The sequence below is a fragment of the Dreissena polymorpha genome, chromosome 5, assembly GCF_020536995.1.
Source record: "Dreissena polymorpha isolate Duluth1 chromosome 5, UMN_Dpol_1.0, whole genome shotgun sequence".
Classification (NCBI taxonomy): domain Eukaryota; kingdom Metazoa; phylum Mollusca; class Bivalvia; order Myida; family Dreissenidae; genus Dreissena; species Dreissena polymorpha.
Genome location: NC_068359.1, coordinates 21,965,258 through 21,987,526, shown reverse-complemented (window position 1 = coordinate 21,987,526; position 22,269 = coordinate 21,965,258). Strand labels below are relative to the sequence as shown.

Sequence of the window (22,269 nt, the reverse complement as noted above, 5' to 3'; positions counted from 1 at the left end):
CACAAACTTTGTGTCCAAATTATTTGCAGAAATGTGCAAGTTACTTCAAATGCATCACACTTTTTCAACTCCTATGCATCCACAGTCAAATGCTTCAGTGGAAAGATTCAATCGCACACTAGGGACCATGCTTAGCATGTATTGTCAAACAAATCAAAAACTATGGGATGAGTATTTGCCTCAAGTTATGATGGCTTACAGATCAAGTACCCATAAAACAACTGGTCAAACCCCAAACAAAATGGTTTATGGAAGGGATGTCGTATTACCTGTTCAGGCATTCATCGGTCTTCCACCGCAAGACTCGGGCAACACTGACTTGGAGGCCACAGATGACTACGTGAAAGAGCTTCGTGAGCAGCTTGAAGAAATCCACTCGCTTGCTCGGGTCAGCCTGAAACAGAAACAAGAGTATCGGAAACGCCATTATGACCTTACAGCCAAGAGTAGAGCTTTCAAAACAGGTGATGCTGTATGGGTTCATGACACCTCTCGGAAACCTGGAGTCTGTACTAAACTGGGAGCTAATTGGAAGGGCCCATACATGATAGTCAAAAGGATAGATGACCTCGTTTATCTAATCAAGTCTTCTGCCAGCGGACCAATTAAGTCAATTCACATTGACCGTCTAACGGCATACAAGTGCACAAACCTACCAAGTTGGTTAATTGACCAAAGAAAAACACAATAGATGTTCACATGACAACCAAGAATTATTATAATATTATTTATTAGCACAATCAGGCCTCTTTAACAGTTTTAAACCACAATATTTTTTTTAATCCATAATCCATGTTTACAAATGACTGATGTTCATCATAGATGCATACAACATATCCTTATATCCAGGAACTCTTTAAAGTTGTTAGAGATGAGTCGATCTAAACTCTAATGTATTTTCATTGAATATTGTGTGTTGTTGATTCCTGTAGGAGAATAATTTTTTATGCTTGTGTAAAGTTACCTGATAGTCCGGACGACAATTCAGTGGCCTGATCAACCACAGGAGATTTGTCTTAAGTTTTGTACGAGGCTTTTCATTTTTGCAATGAGATTGCGTAGACGTGAGGTCCGCAATGCGTTTTATTTCCTGGAATCAACAATAGATAGAAAACAATGTTAATACAAGATCTAGGGTTTAAGAACAGATTTTTTTTATTATAAGGAAAGAGTCCTCTGGATGGATACAATAAAGCTAGGAAAGCTTTTAAAACAGGGATAGTTGTACATAACAGCATTCATATTTAATGGCGATGGATTCAGTTGTTTTTGTTTAATACAAACAATTTAGGATTAAAATTTGGTAGTCTATTATTTACATATAAATATATAACAATGTTATGTTGGTATCATATATCACACTACAGGCAACACCATATTAGAAACCTTGAATGTTTTGTATATTGCAGGCAAGACCATCCACAAATGTAGTTACTGCTACGAAATATTTATTTGTCACCGGGATGTGGTGCACCACACCATCAAAGCGCACCAGTCCTGCGAATTGCTGTGTCCATGGTGCATTAAGGCTGAGCATCTCTTCCGTTATCCCGCGGATCTCAGCAGGCATACCCAACATCAGCATCTTGAAGTCTACCACTCCTTGCCCCCACGAACCCTGACAGCAGCCAACTGTTTCTACTTCTCCAAGGTGCCAGCACAGTACATGGAACTTTTTGTTGCTGTGTCTGTATTCACGTCCCTAGAAGCCCAGTTCGCCATGAAGAGTGTTGCCCAGTGGTGCACTGGTCGCACCCCTGGGGCCTCACATTGGATGACAGGTTGGCAGCTTGCCAAGTCCACCTCCACCAATCCCCAGATTTCATCATCATCAGTGATCGCCTCTTCATCTCAGAAAACCACTGACCACTCCAAGACTCCTTCGTCCACCACTTTACCACTGTCCTTCCCCCTCATCTTGAAATCTATCGACATTTCGAATGGGGCCGTCAAGATTTTCGTTTCATCGGAAACCCACCTCTATCAGGTCAGGCTGCTTCAGCAGGCTCGTAGTAGACCCGAGGTGATAGGGAGAATTGTGACCCTCTCCGCTACAACCGTAGAAATGTTTATCGCCCCACCTGCTGCAAAGTTTGAATTGTGTCCTGATGACGAAGCACGGAAACACATCTCCAAACTGCTTGCCATAGACGCAAATGAACTTACCACAGTCCGTCAGATGCCCTACACATTGAAGAGGTCCCTCCCAATCCATACAACCCACATAGCCAAGAAGATTTGTGCCAGTCCACTGCCGCCTTCTCACCCACCTACACATCCATCGAAGACCCCATCCATCACCCCTATTCCGCAACCTGTCTCACCTGTTTCAGATCGTAGTCAATCATCAACATCATCCTTGCATGATCTGAAAACACCATCACCTTGTTCTCTAGGATCTCCTTCACCAATCGACCTTGAGAATACTACCCCTTCAACAAATGTCCATGCAGCCTCCAGCACTCACACAACTACAACAGACTCCAGTACAACTGCTGCTGCGACCATTCCCCAAGTATCTCCGTTGTTTTACAGACCACCTCCAGACTGCAGTACTCCCTTACTCTACGTCCCATCATCATGTGCAACGCCAAGTTATCATCCTACAACGATGACATCCTTCAGGCCCGTACAAGCAAGAGTCCGCTTCGCACCACCAACTGTTCCTTCCTCTCCTTCAGCCCCCATCTACATCCCCACTCCTAAAAATAACGACCTGCAACAAATGGCTCGAAGCCTCTTGTCTACTGGAAATATGCCAGTCCTCCCTCCAGCACCCAGAGAATGGAGTCTGGTCCCTGATGAAAGCATTCATCTGACCCCCTGTCTATCGTGGCCACCAAAGAATTGGACATCATTTTCACCAGAAGAAAAGGGTGTCCTCACTGAGTATGCTGCTGGTGCGCTGGAAATGGCAAGCGGAATTCACCCGATCCAGCGCCAAGTCCTTTTGTATAAATACAGCTATCTTTCACTGACTGGAGCCATGATTCCTCCAAACAAGGACACACAAATGATTTTCTTCAACTTCAAAACAGTTCGGGACATTGCTCTTGGGATAAGTACCTTCCCAAAGGAATTCCAGAAGCAGTTTCTTGAATGTCTTCAACCTTTAAGTCCTGTGGACATGGTGAAGTTTGCTGCCGTCCCATTGAGGCTAACGTCTGAATAAAACCATTATGTTACCTTGCTGCCCTGATTCCGATGTCCTGCTACCTTGCTGCCCTGATTCCGATGTCCTGTTACCTTGCTGCCCTGATTCCGATGTCCTGTTACCTTGCTGCCCTGATTCCGATGTCCTGCTACCTTGCTGCCCTGATTCCGATGTCCTGTTACCTTGCTGCCCTGACAGTTAACTGACGCCCTGCCAAAGACCCTGATGCCCTGTTGCTGTCCTGATGCTCTGTTCCTGCCTTCTGACGTTTCGTTCCAATCCTGCCTGTGATCTCTGATGCCATGTGCCAGTTTGCTGATGCCTCGCGAACTGACATTTCAAAATTGATTAATTATTTGCATAGACATTATTGTGTGTGAGTTTAAAGTATGAGCTCATACTATATTGTAAGTATGGTAATTGATTAAATGTTTATGTGTAATTAAGTGTTTTAAAATAATATTTTGAGATATTCTGTTTTCAATAAATAACTTTTATTGACTTTTTTTGTTTGTTAAAGAACGTAACCTTTAATTGGGTAAAACAAATACATTTACGTGATACTAGTTCTTGCATAATTGTTCTTGAGTCTGCAAACTAGGGTGAGCTTCATAAACTGTGTCTGAAATCAAAGCACTGAGAAGACTTGATTGTACCTGAAACAGAAATGTAGTGTTATTTATGCATTGTTATTAATGTGTTAATTGTTCAGTAATTGTTATTCTTTCATTTCAAATTTGTATATATCTGTAAGTTTAAATTTTTACTTCAAACTTCAGGAGAAGTTTATGTCTTTAAGGTGGGGGAAGTGTAATACCCTGTATCCGAATACTATACACGTCCAAAATATGTACACTTAAGAATGCCTTACCTGTTTAACTTTAATAATCCAAATTTTCCTTGTTGTTATCTGGTTTAACAACCATTATCAAATGTTTGTTAAATCCAGTTAATGCTTTCTCCATTATTGAATATCCATTACTTGTAATTTGAATCGCCAGCATTGAATCGAACGCGGGTTAAATGTTCCAAAATGTCCGCCATTTGCAATGTCGAAGGTTATGACATAGCAAGTTAATTCTACGCGAATAAGTTATATCTTATCGAAGAAATGTGTTTTCCCAATGTTTATGTGTAGTATTATGACCTGTTAACTGTTTTATTGTTACAATGTTACTTATACAGTTAGTAGTCCTGTCAGATATTAATGCTGGTGGGGAACTATTTCAAGTATTTTCGCGCAATGCTTTCGCATTGCTTTCACTATGTGTTAGATGAAATATTATTATTATGATTGAGAAATGTAATGAAAGCATTGTATAGTTATGCATAATATTTTCTGAGCTTTTTATTGATGTAATGCTTTCTTGTTAGACTTGCAATGCTGTTAATGCAAATGTTGTTAATGTTGCTTAAACCGTTTTACATAGTTAAATACTTTCATGAAAGTCTGGCTCTGATTGGTCGCCAGCAACGCCCAGCCTCAGCAACTGCTTATAAATAGAGCTGTGGTTGATGATGAAGTCAGTCGTAACTCACTAGTCAGTAGTGACTTGACCCAGAATAGTCGCTCATTACTTAACAACCCATTTAAGATGTCAAAAGCCAACAAAGGTAAACACTAACATATACGACTCACTTACCTATGTTTAATCTACATCTGTACGTCATAGTTCTGACTAGTTCTAACTGACATTTTGCATCTGCATTAAACACTATTTAGAATAACTATAAAGAGTGACGACTGATTTCATCGCTTTATTTAATCTGAACTGCTGTTCAAATAGTTAATATCATACTTGTTGTTTAATTAACCACTCATAGTACTGTTTATATGGCAAACGTTAAGCTTCTGCCCTAATAAATAAATAGTTACAGAAACCATCCTGACTTCTTTTTAATGCGTTTGAGTTCTGAATAAATAAAATGCAACATCATCGATACCGCTCGGCTTACAGTATGAATGGTATTAAATCACTCTGTTGCTTGGTTGTACAGTTAAATCACTCTGTTGCTTGGTTGCACTGTTAAATCAATCTGTTGCTTGGTTGTACAGTTAAATCACTCTGTTGCTTGGTTGTGCAGTTAAATAACTGGTGGTTTGTTGTGAAGTTAAATCACTCTGTTGCTTGGTTGTGATGTTAAATAACTCTGTTGCTTGGTTGTGCAGTTAAATAACTCTGTTGCTTGGTTGTGCAGTTAAATAACTATGTTGCTTGGTTGTGCAGTTAAATCACTCTGTTGCTTGGTTGTGCAGTTAAATCACTCTGTTGCTTGGTTGTGCAGTTAAATCACTGTGTCGCTTAGTTGTACAGTTAAATCACTCTGTTGCTTGGTTGGCAGGTATAGGCACTGTGATCTGGTCTCCCCTGGCCAGTGGAATCCTTACAGGGAAATATGATGACGGAATTCCCATCCACTCACGGGCTGCACTGAAGGTATGCTTGCTTGTTGGTTTGTTAATTTTTTTTTAATGGATTTACCACTGCATAAGCCTGCATACCATAAACTGGTCAATTTTGAAATTATTTCAAAGTTTTATTTAGATCGGCTTGTAACATTAGTTTGGTCTCCATCAACAGTATACATTTTCTAACAGGCTTCATCAAACTGCTTATTTTAATGTATGTATAGTTGTATTGTGAGCATATTGTTAGCATATGTCCAATACCATAGAGAACAACCAAAAACTACAAATAAAAAAACAACATAAGATAATACTACTATAGGGCATGGAGTGAAATGGTTAAAGACAGTCACACACGACATGGCTGTTCTTTGTAAACGTCCATTCCTATCGACATGTGTAGAGTTAGCTTTTATGGGTATGAAGGTTGCTATTATTATAAGAAAGATGTGTTGAGCTTAAATGATTGGACTATAACAAAACTCTGTATATAGCTGAAATAATTTTATCATAATGTAATAAGTTTGATCCATTTAAAGAAATTAACAAGTGTTAAATACATAAAGAATGGTTTAGTGTTATTTAACTTGAATATTTAACTGGATAAGATGACATTTTACGTACTCACGCGATTGCTTATTATTTTATTAATTGTCTACCTTTCTGATGGAAATATTATTGATATAATATATATAATTGAGCAATCTGGGAAATCTGGGCTTTCAGCATGTACATAAAGCTTCGTCCCCAGTTAGCCTGTGCAGTCTCACAAGCTAATCAGAGATGGCACTTTTCACCTAAACTAAGCTTTTGCTTAGAAGAAACCTATTTAAATAAAAAATAGCATCAAAGTGAAAAGTGTTATCCCATATTGGACTTCACAGGCTAATGTGGGATGACACTTTTCGCTAATGTATGTAACCCATTTTTTCCTGAATTTGGCTCATACATTCACTGAAATGCTGGGCCCGTATTCACCAAACAATTCTTAGACTTAAGTCTAAGAATAAAAGAAAATTCTTTAAATTAGAATATTCAAGAATTTCTTTAATTTTGAGTCAAACTCTGCAGTAAACATTTCTATCTATATTATTCTTCATATAGAACATTTTGTTAATGACATAATCACCAGTGGAGGCCTGTATATATTCAAACACTGAACACATTTTTCTTGGTTCCAAGTCTATTCTTTATTCTTAAGTCTAAGAATCGGTTGGTGAATACGGGCCCTGCAGGGTTACAGCTGGCTGGAAGACAATATACTGAGTTAAGAGGGTATCTTATATTATACAAGGGAGCATAGTTCTCAGAAAAGGGGATTAATGCATGTGCATTAAGTGTCGTCCAGGATTAGCCTGTGCAGTCTGCACAGGCAGTCAGGCACAACACATTCCTTCTAAATGGGATTTTTGTAGAAAAGACTTCCTGTAAATAACAAGAGCACCGCATAACGGGTGCCACGCTCAGCTGCGAAAGCTTGTCAGAATTTTTTTTTTTTTAGAGGTCACAGTGACCTTGACCTTTGACCTAGTGACCCAACAAGAGATGTGTTTGTCAGAAACACAATGCCCTGCATTGAAATAAAATTTCTATGTATCATTTGGCAGGTATAGAAATCATCTCCCTTTAAAGGCTATTACTTCCCTTGAATTTTGTCCAATCCAATCGGGGAGGGGGGGAGAGGGTCTCACAGTCAATTATGACCATGTCAGACATCACTGACAACGAAGGCCTGTGGTTTAAAAGAGATCATAACCAGAGCTATGGACATAAGTCCACAGGTATGTAATGAACTCAAAGAAATTATAATTATATCATTAAAAAAACAACTTTGATAAATCAATCATTTGGGTTATAAATAATCAAAATAATAAATCTGTACAGTAACTGTGAAAAGAACTTCAATTCTTGGTAAGGAAATATATAATATGAGATTTATAATTATATAAATTACTTCCCTTGAAAATAATTGTCTGTAACAAATCTCTATTTTTAGTAGCAAATAATTAAAAACCACTATACTGTAACTGTAGATTCACCACTCAAAATGTGCATCTCCATGAGATACACATGCATGCCAAATATATAAAGTGGCTATGTTCAATATTGAATAATTTTCTCCCTTTTTAAAGCTTATTACGTCCCTTAAATCTGTATTTTTTACCATAGACCGTTAAGGATGACCTTGACTTTGACCTTTTACCACAATGTGTTTGTCAGAAACACAATGCCGCCTACCGTGCCGCTTTGATTTATTTAACAACAAGGGACAAAATTGTCACAAAACCAGGTTTTCATTGTGAAAAAAAATCTGATTAAGGGAGACAACTCAAACTGAACTTTTGAAATGAACAAACAAAATTAACCCCCTTTGTAAGTTTGTTTCAAAATAAATCTATTTTAAGTTGTGGTGACCTTGACATTGGAGATATTGACGTGATTCTTTCGTGCGACACACCGTCCCATGATGGTGAACAAATGTGCCAAATAATTGTAAAATCTCACAATGAATGACATAGTTATGGCCCAGACTAGCTCATTTATTGCCAATTTTGACCTTTGAACTCAAAGTGTGACCTTGACCTTGGAGATATCGACGTAATTATTTCGCGCGACACACCGTCCAATGATGGTGAACAAATGTGCCAAATGATTTTAAAATATGACAATGAACGACATAGTTATGGCCCGGACAAGCTTGTTCCGCCCGCCCACCAGCCGGCCAGCCAGCCCGCCACTCCGCCAGCCAGCCAGCCAGCCCGCCACTCCGCCAGCCAGCCAGCCAGCCCGCCCGCATTTGCCAATCTAATAACCAGTTTTTTCCTTCGTAAAACCGGGTTAAACAAATATATACGTGGGCAGGTCAGATAACTATGTCCATTTAAAGCTTATTACTTCCCTTGACTTTGTTTTTTCAACCCTAGACCTTGAAGGATGATGTTCACCTTAAAATTTTACCACTCAAAATGTGCGGCTCCATGAAATACAAATGCATGCCAAATATCAAGGTGCTATCTTTAATATTTAAACAGTTATGGCCAATGTCAAGGTTTTGAAACGACGCCTACGGCGGATGACGAGCTGGCTATGACAATAGCTCGGGTTTTCTCCAAAATCAGCCTCGCTAAAAATTACCTTAACAGCAGAGAGTGTCGACCCTGATTATCCTGTTCAGACTTTTCAGGCAAATCTGGGAGGACATTTTACGCTCATGCATTAGGCCCAGTTTTGCTATGCAGGGTTACAGCTGGCTGAAGGACAAGATACTGAGTGAGGAGGGGCGTAGACAGCAGGGCAAGCTGAGAGAGGTCGCAGAGGTCGCGGACAGGATTGGGTGCTCTCTGTCACAACTTGCAATAGGTAAGAACAATATTGATACCTTTAAAAACCATTCATAAATATACAAAAGCTGCACTCTAGGAAAACTGGGCTTAATGCATGTGCATAAAGTGTGTTTCCAGGGTCAACAATCTCCGTTTTTATCGTATTTTTGGTTTAAAAGAAGCCTCTTCTGAGCAAAATTCCAGTTTAGGGGAAAGTGTCGTCCCTGATGAGGCTGTGAGAACTTTCAAAGCAATTTAATTGAATATATATTGTGAGGTTAAATCTAACTCTTAAGTGGTTCAATTTCTATCATCAGAAATTTTTGATAATTGGCAGAGAAACCACAATAATACAAAATTATTTTGTAACTGATAGTTAGAATAACAATAAAATCTAAGACATGCCATTACAAAAATTACAGCACTGTCATAAAGTAGCATCCTTATAAAGATATGCCAAAGTTCAAATTCACATGGAATAAATTGTGACGCAAACAAATAAAAACGAGGATTTTGTATCGCATGAAATCTATGTTACCAGACCACCTCTAGCGTTGAAATTTTGGCTATTGCTATAAGGAACATTGATTTTGTATTTGTTAACTTTATTTTTCCAAAATATTGTATGAAATATCGTTGATTTTGAGTGTTTATGGCATTTTAAAAATGAACTAAAAGAAAATATTACGAACAAGTAAAATAATTTCTATGTAAACTGTATAGCACATGGTGCAGAAAAAAGGATGTTGGCTTTTGCTAATTATCAAAATGTGTTGAACAGGTTTAAATTGGCTTAGACAGAGTACATTACAAGAGTTAATTTCAAAATCCCAGTTCCTTTAATTTGTCACTATAATCATAGTTTGGTTATTGATATTTGCAAGTTTTACAAACATCATTATTTTTACCTACACAGCCTGGTGCCTGAAGAATGAGAACGTGAACTGTGTACTACTGGGAGCCTCCAATGTGGATCAGCTGTATGAGAATATACAGGCTGTACAGGTAGGCTGGGTCAATCAGCTGTATGAGAATATACAGGCTGTACAGGTAGGCTGGGTCGGATGGGGGGGAGCCTCCAATGTGGATCAGCTGTATGAGAATATACAGGCTGTACAGGTAGGCTGGGTCGGATGGCTTTCATATGAGCCTATGAGCCTCTGTCTGAGAAAATGGGACTTAATGCATGTGCGTAAACATCATGTTTACCGTCCAAGATTAGCCTGTGCAGTCTGCACAGGATTATCAGGGAGGACACTTTACGCCTTAACAGAATTTTCGCTAGGAAGAGACTTCAATTGATCAATTTAAATAAGAGATGAAAGTGTCATCCCTGATAAGTCTGTTCAGACTGCACAGGCTAATCTTGGACGACACTTTAGGCACATGCATTAAGCCCTGTTTTCTCAGAGCACTGCCCAGTTATATAGCGTATATGTACATGATTTTAACCTATTGTTTATCAGTCAAAAGATAGAATTACTAACCATCAAGTTAAGCTTTTCACTATTTGAAGCATTTATTTATCGGCATTGTAAGAATGCAATCTATTTTAGTGGGTTTGATGTCTATAATGATAAACTTTAGTCAACATTTAAACTCTATTGGACAGTGTTTTTGTTGTCAAAGATAAAAATACTACACCATTTTCTGCGTTAGTCCATCAGAAATCTTACAATGCCAGTAAAATTGAATTTGAGCAACAAAATATTACTAGAATAATGACACTCATGGCTGTGGTAATTCTGGCAAATTTCCTTATTTGTATTTGTTGGCTAGTTAAATAATTCTTGGTTTATAACAGTGAGGAGAATACCAGACCTTGTTGCCTGTAATGGATTTAAAACTTTTATTGAGACTGCAACACTTACTTTAAAAAGCTGGACATATGTATCCAATTTAAATATGGGGCTATAAATCACTAATTTTCACTTTTCATATGAGTGACTTTCAACCCTTAAAACAAAATTGTGTTTGATATGAAGATTTATTACATAATACTGATAACACACATGTTCTTCAGTACATCTCCAAGCTGACGCCCAACATTATGCACGAACTGGACAGGTTGCTAGGCAACAAACCTAAGGCCAATCGCCGTGACAACGTGTCAAGGTGACTAGCAACGCAGCACAGTCCGGACCATGCAGAGGAAACCACCACCATCCAACACGAGTCCAGCCGACCCCCGCAACGAAAAGTCTCCATGGATTACAGCACCACCCCCGCGTGCTCTCTGCAATAATTGTGATTCGTTTCTTCAATTTGTCAATGAGATCAGATTATTGTACTGGCGTTTTCAAACTGTTTTCTAGAATAACCTCCAAAAAACATCTTGTGAGCTTGGCGGAAGTTTGTTCTTTTTTGTCTTGATGGATTACAGTACTGTGGGAATGTTTCGTTGAAATGTGTTTCGTTATTTCATCTTGTAATAACCAGGACAAGAACAACCTGGTAGACTTGATGGAAGTTTGTTTGTTTCTTGTTGATCAAGATGAAATAAATGTACTGGTGTTTTTACCCTTTACCACTGAGATAGGCACTTTCACGCATTTGTAGTCGCCTAGAAAATCACATTAGATTTAAGACATTTGTTTCTAGATTCAAGTTTTGAAGGCTTCATTCCGAACCATAAGGTACTGATGAGCAGCAAACAACATAAACCTACACAGACTGCAAGTTACTCGCTGACTGTTCTATTTAATGCTGTTTAGTGCTGTTTGCATATAGCCATTTTGACTCTGAGCAGAAAATGGGTGAAGGATTTGTGAAGAGTTTGTTAAAGGTCGTTTTGTTACCTTGACTTTTCAATGATATCTCATACATTTACTGTATTTTTGAACTGTGGTCAGTAATAGCTTGCCAAAAAACACCTTGTGAACTTGATTGAAGTTTGTTCTTTTCTTGTGTTCAATATGTAATAAATGTACTGGTGGAACTGTTGTCAGTAATAACCTGCCAAAAACTTTTATGAATTTGGGGAAGGTTTGATCGTTTATTTTGTTTGAGATGAAATAAATGAACTTGTTTTTTTAACTTATGTCTATAAAACCTGCCAAAAAAAAAAGGTAAATTTGGTGGAAGTTTGTTTGTTTGTTTTGTTCAATATGAAATAAATGCAATGGTGTTTTGAACTATTGTCTTAAATAACCTGTCAAAAAACACCTTGTGAAGTTTGTTTGTTTATTGTGTTCAAGATTATGTAAATGTACGTATGTACGTATGATTTGAACTGCATTCTGCAATAACAACCGTGTACACTTTGTATAACTGTGTTAATTTCTTGTGTACAAGATCACACTTGTAATAGGTCCAAGCTCCACAACTATGAACATTCTTGTGCTGAAACTTATTTCAATATTTTAAATATTAAATATAAAACCAATGGAAATTAAAGCTTAAATTTTACAAGCAACTGATGAGTAAATTCTTTAGGTTAAGACAATTTTTTATTTTGAAAACTTTCATAGTGCTGGGACTGTTTTTTTTCCCCTACCGGTTTCACCGGAGGGGACTTATGGTTTGCACTCCATCTGTCTGTCAGTCTGTCTGTCAGTCAGTCCATCACACTTTTCTGGATCCTGCGATAACTTTAAAAGTTCTTAATATTTTTTCATGAAACTTGCAACATGGATAGATGGCAATATGGACATTATGCACGTCATTTCATTTTGTTCCTACGTCAAAAATTGTGGTTGCTATGGCAACCAAAAAATAATAATTCTGAAAATGGTGGAATTTCTGACAATGGTGGAGCCAGTAGGGGTCAATATTGCTTGACAATAGCCTTGTTTATTATGTTTAATTTTTACTGCATTGATTAACAGATATTTCTAACAGGGATATTTTGTCCTCGTTTAAATAAGTGCTGTGTAAAAACTGCAGACGCGTTTACAAGTGGCTCTGTTGTGATGTATGTACATGATGTATGTCTGGACTACACGGCAGTAACCTGATTTTACTGTTGAGCAGACCTCTACCTGTTATTGAAGAAATAATAAAACAGAATTATTACGACTCTGAAATTTTAGTGGCATTGTAAATGTTGTTTGATGTTATATGTGTTAACCATGACATCTTGAGCACTTGCGCTGATATTTGTAAAATATGTTTTCTGCTGTTGTGGTGGTTTTACGTGTTTAAAATGTATTAAGTCTGAGTATAAAAATGTTTGTTTTATTGCTTCATTTTAATGGAAAATGATGACTTTATGAATGATTGTGAGTAAAATGAGGTACATCCAAGAATTGATGTAAACGTCTACTGTTGTGATATAAAAAAATATATTCGGCACTTTTATATCACATTGATATTAGCATTGTAGTTAGATTAATAGTGACACTAATGTACATATTTAGAGATTTTTGGAAACTATTGCTGTGTTTCAATTCACCTAAACACTCTCTTTGTACATGCCTTTTTGGGGCACACAGGTAAAAAGGGAATATTTCACAAAAAGATTTTAAATAGGGCCCGGTTTTGAGCAAATGAATTTTGTAGTATTTTGAATAATATCTTTGTGAACATGTTTAAAATTCTAGTTTACAAAAGTATTACAACATGTATTAATATGTGTCGTGTTCTGTGAAAGCTGGTCATAATGCATGTGCGTAAAGTGTCGTCCCAGATTAGCCTGTGCAGTCCGCACAGGCTAATCAGGGACGACACTTTCCGCCTAAACTTGATTTTCGGTTAGGAGGGACTTCCTTGAAACTAAAAATACCATAAAAGCGGAAAGTGTAGGCAATAGAGGTCACAGTTTTCATCCAATCTTTATAAAATTTGATCAGAATGTTAATCTTGATGAAATCTGGATTGGGATTGTATTTGGGTCACGTGGGGTCAAAAACTAGGTCAATTGGTCAAATATTAGAAAAACCTTGTGTAGACAATAGAGGTCACAGTTTTCATCCAATCTTTATGAAATTTGGTCAGAATGTTTATCTTGATGAAATCTGGGTTGGGATTGTATTTGGTTAGTCAGGTAAGCGATTCAGGGCCATCATGGCCCTCTTGTTTATGAATGTGTCTGTGTTATAACAAACCAGTGCAATATTATTTTCAGTTATTATCCATAAAAAAATCCTAGACATGAAGAGATTATTTTGATATTTTTTTACTCTCCAAAGTGTTCCTCTGATAAAGATCATTGACACGAACAATGACAATCCGTTTCTGTAATTTAGATGTATCAGTATACAACATATCAGTTTAATATTTAATTCAGTAAATGTTCTTGCTGTCGTGTACAGTTTGGTATAAAGGCAATACTGCTGTTGAAGTGGTTACTGTGCTCTCACCTTATGCAACAACTTCAGTGAGTGTATATTTGTTCAGGGATCCTTTTTATGCTACCCCAAAATTTATTTTGGGGAGAGCATTATAATAGTCGCCACTTCGTCTGTCCGTCAGTGTGTCAGTCCGTGCACAATTTTTGTCCGGTCTATTTCTCAGCAACTAATGACCGGAATTCAATGAAACTTTATGGGAAGCATCACTACCAAGAGGAGATGTGCATATTATCAGCGGGTTCTGGTCGGATGATTTTTCACAGAGTTATGGCCCTTTGAAATTTTCTATAAAAAATTCTTGTCCCCCCAACTACTGTGCCCTCAAGTCGTTTCCTTTTATCAGAATATATAGTGCAATATTGTGACAAAAAAAACCTTTGGGGAGCATCACCCGTCTCCGACGGTTTCTTGTTTAGCCTTGGTGTAGGAAAACTGGACTTAATGAATTGCGTCATCGCAGATAAACCTTTGCAGGCTTCACAGGCTAACCAGGGATGACATTTTCCACATTTGCAGAAGGAATAAACCTTTGCACTTGTCTGTCCATACGTCCTGAAGGTTGGGTTTTTTAATTCATAAACTACTCAGTAGTCTACTGTGTGGCCCTCACTCAAACTTTCACGTGACCATAATGTGCAGATGATCTTAAAGAAAAGAATTTTAGCAGGGATTGGTTTTGGCAGAACTATGTCAGTTTGTCAGTTTTTCCAATATACATGTAGAATACATGTATATCATTTAGTTAATTTTTTTTAATGTTTTTAACTCCTTTCTAACTTCTTGGCGAGTTTTGGTTAAAAATTCTTATTTGATTGATGTTCATGTGTAGATAATCCAAAAGAAAGAAATAAGGATTTGAGACCAGTTTTTTTTTATCCTCTGTATAAAATATAGTGGATTGTCACTGTTCAGACACGTGTTTTGGGGTTATCAGTGTCTATGACACATCACACATGTATGTCTTATCTTGTATCATTGCACAGTAAACATTTCCCATAAAAACACTCTTGTCAGCATACTCGGTGGCATCAAATTGTCATGAATTTATTTGCAAAACGTTGCAACGACAAAACCTATATCAGCAACAATATTGATAGGAGACCATATCTTAAAGTCCTGTTTTTGTCTTCATGCTGCTGCCATAATATTATAATCACAACTTGTTGCTTCTTTGCAGCATATTAATTAAGCCATTTATATTCATTTACATACTCATTTTTGTTAAGCGCGTATCTTTATGTAAGTGACTATAAGTCAATATTTGTAAACAGACTACATTGATTGGCTCAGTTATGACTAGCTGTCATTTATTTGAACTAGGTGTAATTTTTCTTGACAGTTCATTTAGCGATGAAATGCAGACAAAATGCCATTCAATTCTTTAGAAAATCAAGACAATAACAACATTTTATTCACCTTATAATGCAGAAAGATATTTACACTAATGAAGTATATAAAACAGTCTTAATTTAAACATGATTTGTAATGGAACCACTCATTTTTTTCCATCACAGCCAAAATATAGAATACAATTATACATTATTCTAAGGTTCGACTAGTGATGTTGGACATGTAATATGTTTTGCAATAAATTTGTACTACCTGATATTTTGGATAATATGATTTAAAAAATAACTATTTGATTAAAGCAAGTAACAACTGTTATCAAATATGTAGTTACGTTTTCTTCTCCTGTTTTTCATTTGAAATTGTTTAAAAAAACTTGTAAAAGATACATACATTTGAATAAAAACATAATAATATTACATGTATATAGTGTTTTTATATGCTTTCTTCTTTTTTAGCCCTAAGTGTATTCATATTTTTTTCACTGCAATCCTAATGATTGAAGTTTTAAGTTCAGTTATAAATCATTTATTTCCGTTAATATGTGTATTACCACATATGAGAGGTTTTTGTTAAAAGTTTGCTATGGTTTTAAACTCCACAAAGAGTACCAGTTGTGATGTTTCACAGCCCATGAGCAATCCATGTTGACAAATTGTTCTATGAAATTATTTCTTTAGATTTTTATCACACTTGGCAGGATTTTTCCTTGATGTCCTTTATCAAAATCCATATATTTTTTTAAATGGTGTATGAGTAATTATTGAAACATCGGGTTGTTTTGGCAACCAAAACGTTAGAACACAACAGTTTTTTAAATCTGAAATCAGTATATGTATTTCGGAATTATGTCACAGAATTTTGTTTTTATGTGACCATGCATCTCCTGAAAGTCCTTTAACAAATCTTAAAACAACAACAACAGTGCCGCCAGTTGTGGGGCATTATTGCCTGTAATATTTATAGCTTTTTAATTTGCAGTAAATACTGCTAGGGCATGTAAATAATTCAACTCAGGTGAGCCACAATTATGATCCACTTGTTTTAATTGTAATCAAATGATTATGCCGTTATGCTGTGTTACCTTTTTCAGCTATTTATTTGTGTTTATCTCAATTGTTATACTTCATCTTGTACAAGGCATATTGTTATTACATGTATCACTAGCATCGTTGGTTTTAATAGATTGTGCAATATGAATTTAGGATGCCTTTACTAGATTTGCTGTTATTTGATAGTTATTAATAAAATTTTTGATTGAATCATGTGTTATGTTTTCTTTAGATAACTGACCAAAAAAATCATGGCACTAAATTCATAAAGGTGACATTTCAAATGAGGAGTTCCTTGAAATTATTTATGCAATTTAGTTGTTATAGCTTATTTGTGGTTTTAAAATTATGAAATGTGTTATATTTAACATAATTAAGAATTAATGTCAATAACTGCAGCCGACTATAGCCAAAACAAAAAACACACACCTAACTTAAGAATCTTGATTAGTTACTTCCAACATGTTCTATTCACTGTCTTGGTTGGTAAGTCTATATAGATTTTAAGTGGTTGTAAAGGTAAACAAGTCAAAAGTTGCAAATTTAGTTGTTATAGCATTATGCAACTGTGAATTCTGCTAGGACTAGTAATATTGTATTCTTATTTATATTGCACTTAACTGGAGACGCAATCTTAAGAAATAATCATCAAACTGTTCAATGTTAAAATGCATGTGAACAAATCAACTTGAAATTTCAAAGAAATGGCTATTGCATCATTTAATTCTGCGTGACTACCTAAAACTATAATGCACGAGCTTCTCGAACCTGCCGGAAGCCACATTTATAGGCGTGAGCATTTAAGTCTTGTTACCAACAGTTCAGCAAAAATGATAGTAATTGTTAAACACATGTATGCGTTTTCAACTTATAATAACTTTGATATTACGATTACTATAACATTACATGATTACTACGTGTCTTAGCTACTCACTTGAATAATAAAAAGTGAAGGCCTTGGGCAAAAGATCACTGTCTTGTGGTCAGTTTTTTTTTCGCTTACGCATTTTACTTTGGGGCAATTGTGTAGGAGGGTAGACAACTCTCAATGTAAACTTCCGTGTGAGTCATTCCGAAATATTGTTCACAGTTTGTTACGGTTGTGTAAGGTATTCTCGTGCACAAATTGCTATGTGTGAACGGAAAACGCAATATGGCTGAAGGTGCTAGCTCGGACGTACCTAAAAACACGCTGCCAATCCGCGGAAAGGTACAAAAAGGTCGGTATTTTGAATGCAATTATATTCTGAAGAGAACGAAGAAATGTGAATGTTACCTGCTGTTACAATGACTAAATCATTTCGTTTGAGAATGTTTTTCGTTTTAGTTTTTTTATTTCTATATAATGATATTGTTGGCAAGTGTGTGATTGAACATGGTCAGTCAGTATGTGTTAAACGGTGCTCTTTAGTCATTTTTAGTTAAGTGGCATTACAAGAAAATACTAAAAACAACAGCTTTTTAAAATACCTTTATTTCAGGTTTCATCAATAAGTTGCAAATTTATGTAAATGTTGATCAATGTAAGATGTTTTAATATGTTTTTCAGCTTTAGGTAATACAGGTATGTTGGTTTTGCTAGTGCAAACTGTTTGGTATTAGCCATTTTAAGACGTAATTGTTTGTTTGTTATTGTTATTTCCAGTTTGCAATCAAAAGGAAACATGTTCAGTTTTGAGCAGGAACATTTATATTCTTGCCATGGTCCTTTTGTCCTTTAGAGATTTAGCAAGATAATGCTAGGGGTCTGAAAAGAGGCCTGTACAATTAACAACAGGTCTGTAAATTTTTTCTTCTCGTAGGACAGACTGCTCTGTAAATTGTGACGTTCTTGCACCTAGCCCTTGTCTGTACACATGTATATATACTTTAACAGCTATAAGGCTTTAATTTACAAATATATACACAGCTGATTTTGTATTTCAAAAAGCAGCATGATTCAGTGTGCCATATTATATTATCAATATATTAATAGTATGTTAACTTTGAAAGTTGCCAGCTGAGCTCTTAAATAATCACTTTTGTTTGGTGAGTAATATATTATAAGTAGCATCACATTATCTGTTTTTAGCTCACCTGAGCACAACGTGCTCATGGTGAGCTTTTGTGATCGCCTTTTGTCTGTCGTGCTTCGTCTGTCGAGCGTCGTCAACATTTTGCCTTGTGAACACTCTAGAGGCCACATTTATTGTCTGATCTTCATGAAATTTGGTCAGAACATTTGTCCCATTGATACCTCGACTGAGTTCAAAACTGGGTCATGCTGGGTCAAAAACTAGGTCACTTGGTAAAAAAAAAAGAAAAACCTTGTGAACACTGTAGAAGTCACATTTGATGTCCAATCTTCATGTAACTTTCTTAAAATGTTTGTCTAAATGATATGTTGGTTGAGCTCAAAAATGGTTCCGGTCCATTGAAAAACATGGCCGCCAGGGGGCGGGGCATTATTCCTTATATGGCTATAGAGAAACCTTGTGAACACTCTAGAAGTCACAATTTTTGCCCAATCATCATGAAACTTGGTCAAAACATTGGTTTCATTGATATCTCGGACGAGTTCGAAAATGGTCCAGATCGGTGAAAAAACATGGCCGCCAGGGGGCGGGGCAGTTTCAATGATATCTTGGATGAGTGTAACCGGACCAGGGGAAATCTATGCCCTTGTTATTAATGGCACAACACAACTCGCTTGCTGCGTTTACTTTTTTATTCATTTATAGTTCACATAATTTTTCAACAAATTCCATCTTCCTATATTACATTCTTAAGCATTCCTTCTTAACTCTATTAAATTCTTATCAGATCTTATTAAACAAATTCCATCCTCCTATTTCCAACTGTCTCTCTAACTTGTAACTGACTTTCTAACTTTTCTCTTACTGACCTCTACTTCCTTCCTTCATAAACTAACTTGTCACTCTTTTGAAACCCTTTCATCCCTAATACCAAGTCACACCCACACATCTCACTGACCAATCATATCTCTCATTCATCCATCGATCATACAGATCCTTAATGCCAAGTCACAACCCCACATCTCACTGACCAATCATATCTATCTCTCATCCAACATACAGTACCTTACTTTTTAAAGACTGTAATTAATAAGCACCTAGTCTAAGAATCTTTAGTCACAGTCATTATTTATAGCTAGAGCTGATAAGCATACAGTCAGCATACATTCTGCATATTGAGTGTGAATTCAACATGAGAAGACTTCCAAGACTGTAACTAACACAATGTAATCAATATCAAGTTAAACATGAAGTAACCTTCTACTGCAATTCAGTAGACAAAGAAATCATATTCAAACATATTCACAGAAATCAATTCAATATCTTTAAAACTGTAACTATTGTATTGTATGAATTTATAATGTACTCAATAAAAATCAACAATCACAATCATATAATAATAAAATAATATTTGTAACTCTGTGACACATCCTCACTCTCCCAAACAATTTGCTCTGTAAATTAACAAAGCAAAGCTATATGAAAACACAATTATTCAAAAGTTAATTACATAAATGAATAAAGTCATTGCTTATAATATACAAACATATTCACTAAAAATCAACAATCACAATAAAAAAATAATAAAATAATATTTGTAACTCTGTGACATGAGTTCGAAAATGGTTACATTTGCTTGAAAAACATGGCTGCCAAGGGGCGGGGCATTTTTCCTTACAACATGTATATGGCTATATTAAAATCTTGTTAACACTGTAGAGGCCACATTATTGTCCAATCTTCATGAAACTTGGTCAGAAGATTCATCCTAATAAAATCTTGGACGAGTTAAAAAATGATGCCCATTGGTTGAAAAACATGGCTGCAGGGGGCGGGGCATTTTTCCTTATATGGCTATAGTAAAACCTTGTTAACACTGTAAAGGCCACATTTATTTTCCGATCTTCATGAAACTTGGTCAGAAGATTTGTCCTAATGATGGATTGGATGAGTTCGATAATGATTTCGGTTGCTTAAAAAAACATGGCCACCAGGGGGCGGGGCATTTTACTAATATGGCTATATATCATGCTTTTGTAAAACCTTGTTAACACTCTAGAGGCCACAGTTATTGTCCGATAATCATGAAACTTGGTCAGATGATTTGTCCCAATGATATCTTGGATGAGTTCGAAAATGGTTCAGGTTGGTGGAAAAACATGGCCGCCAAGGAGGCATGGCATTTTTCCTTATATAGCTATAGTTAAACCTTGTTAATACTCTAGAAGCCGTATTTATTGTACATTCATCATGAAACTTTGTCAGAAGATTTGTCCTAATTATATTTTGGACAAGTTCGAAAATGGTTCCAGTTGGTTGAAAAACATGGCCACCAGTGGGCGGGGCATTTTTCCTTATATGGACTTATGAATCTTCATGAAACTTTGTCAGTATATTTGTTTAAATGATATCTTGGATGTGTATGAAAATGGTTCTGGTCTGTTGAAAAACATGGCTGCCAGGGTGTTCACTAGTCATGAAAGTTGGTAAGAACATTTTGTTCTAATGACATCTTGGGCTGCACAGAACAGGTCAGTTCCTTTGAATCTCAGGTGAGTGACTTTGGGCCTTTCATTTAAAGCATTTCAGTGGAAGTCCATGTATACCCATAGACAATTCTCACAAGTGATTTGTTCTGATGATATTTATTAAAATTCACTGTACTAATTATGAATCAATCACTATGATGTTACTATTAACAGACATATTGTCAAATCATTTGCTGATCTATTTTTGCGTTCCCTGGTCCAAAATCTGTTATCTTTTAAAACTATTAAACAGCATCTTAAGATAGGTCCAATTAAGTAGAAATATATAGTGCTCAAGAGCAGTTAAATCTCTACTTTATACATTTAAAAATATTGCCCTTTTTTTATATCATTGTTATCAGAGAAAACCAATGTTACTTAAGTACACATTCTTTGTAATGATAAGTATTTTTAAGTAAGATGTTAAATTGCTAATTTTATGCAGATAGCCATAAAACAAGTCAATACAGTGCTCCAGCTGGGCCTCAATTGAAGGACGCCCCGCCCTGCCCTCCAGAACCTCTGCACTGCTCTTCCTAGGCCCCCCCCCTGCCCTAAAAAATTTTTTTTTTTTTTTTACATATGATAAACAATCTCTTATTACAATACATTGTAATTAATTTATTCCTCATTGTAGACATTATATTTGAATTGTTTAATAATAATGGGAATAATATATTCTAACAATTATTAATAACATATAAATTATCATGCAAGAGGAAACATTCCAGAAACGCCCACGCGCTTGAAAGTGCCCTTTTGACAAAATACTGCGCGCCCAAAGTGCCCTTTTGACAGAAAAGCCCCCCCCTGCCCTTTTCAAATCCTAGCTGGAGCACTGCAATATGAAACAGATTTTTCTTATGTCTATTTCATTTTGACTTATATCATGGTAAAAGTCACCGTAATCTGCTTTTATCATTGAAAAACTCCTGTAATTACAGTGTACATGTATCGTACATATATTTTATGTTCTGTTATGTACTGCAGGTTACCCAAATAACTGCGATATTGTTCCTTCTGTCGCAAGTTTTAGGTCTTGTTTTGTTGTGGCTGTTTGCTAGCTCTATTGGTAGAGGGCTGGACTACAAGGTGCAATCCTTGGCCCAGTCACAAAGCTTGGTCAATAATTCCCTTTTCACCCTATTTCTT

The 22,269-nt window shown here is 36.3% G+C and overlaps 2 protein-coding genes and 1 long non-coding RNA gene across 9 annotated transcripts in view; 2 read left to right on the top strand and 1 right to left on the bottom strand.

The window, feature by feature from the left end:
* The window catches only part of LOC127832037 (voltage-gated potassium channel subunit beta-2-like), a 66,779-nt gene extending 49,995 nt beyond the window's left edge, over nucleotides 1-16,784 (top strand). For all 4 annotated transcript variants that reach the window (XM_052357180.1, XM_052357179.1, XM_052357178.1 and 1 more), the window contains 4 exons: nucleotides 5,498-5,592; nucleotides 8,801-8,921; nucleotides 9,801-9,889; nucleotides 10,908-16,784. In XM_052357180.1, the coding sequence (XP_052213140.1) occupies nucleotides 5,498-5,592; nucleotides 8,801-8,921; nucleotides 9,801-9,889; nucleotides 10,908-11,003 (401 nt within the window). In that variant the 3' untranslated portion in view covers nucleotides 11,004-16,784. The remainder of the gene's footprint in view (nucleotides 1-5,497; nucleotides 5,593-8,800; nucleotides 8,922-9,800; nucleotides 9,890-10,907) is intronic.
* LOC127832039 (uncharacterized) overlaps nucleotides 1-17,591 on the bottom strand; it is a 43,804-nt gene extending 26,213 nt beyond the window's left edge. The window contains exon 1 of the long non-coding RNA XR_008026637.1: nucleotides 17,509-17,591. This is a non-coding gene — a long non-coding RNA (uncharacterized LOC127832039). The remainder of the gene's footprint in view (nucleotides 1-17,508) is intronic.
* A 12-nt stretch (nucleotides 17,592-17,603) lies between these two features.
* The window catches only part of LOC127832034 (trichohyalin-like), a 37,943-nt gene continuing 33,277 nt past the window's right edge, over nucleotides 17,604-22,269 (top strand). For all 4 annotated transcript variants that reach the window (XM_052357172.1, XM_052357170.1, XM_052357171.1 and 1 more), the window contains exon 1: nucleotides 17,604-17,794. In XM_052357172.1, coding sequence (XP_052213132.1) covers nucleotides 17,728-17,794 — 67 coding nt within the window. In that variant the 5' untranslated portion in view covers nucleotides 17,604-17,727. The remainder of the gene's footprint in view (nucleotides 17,795-22,269) is intronic.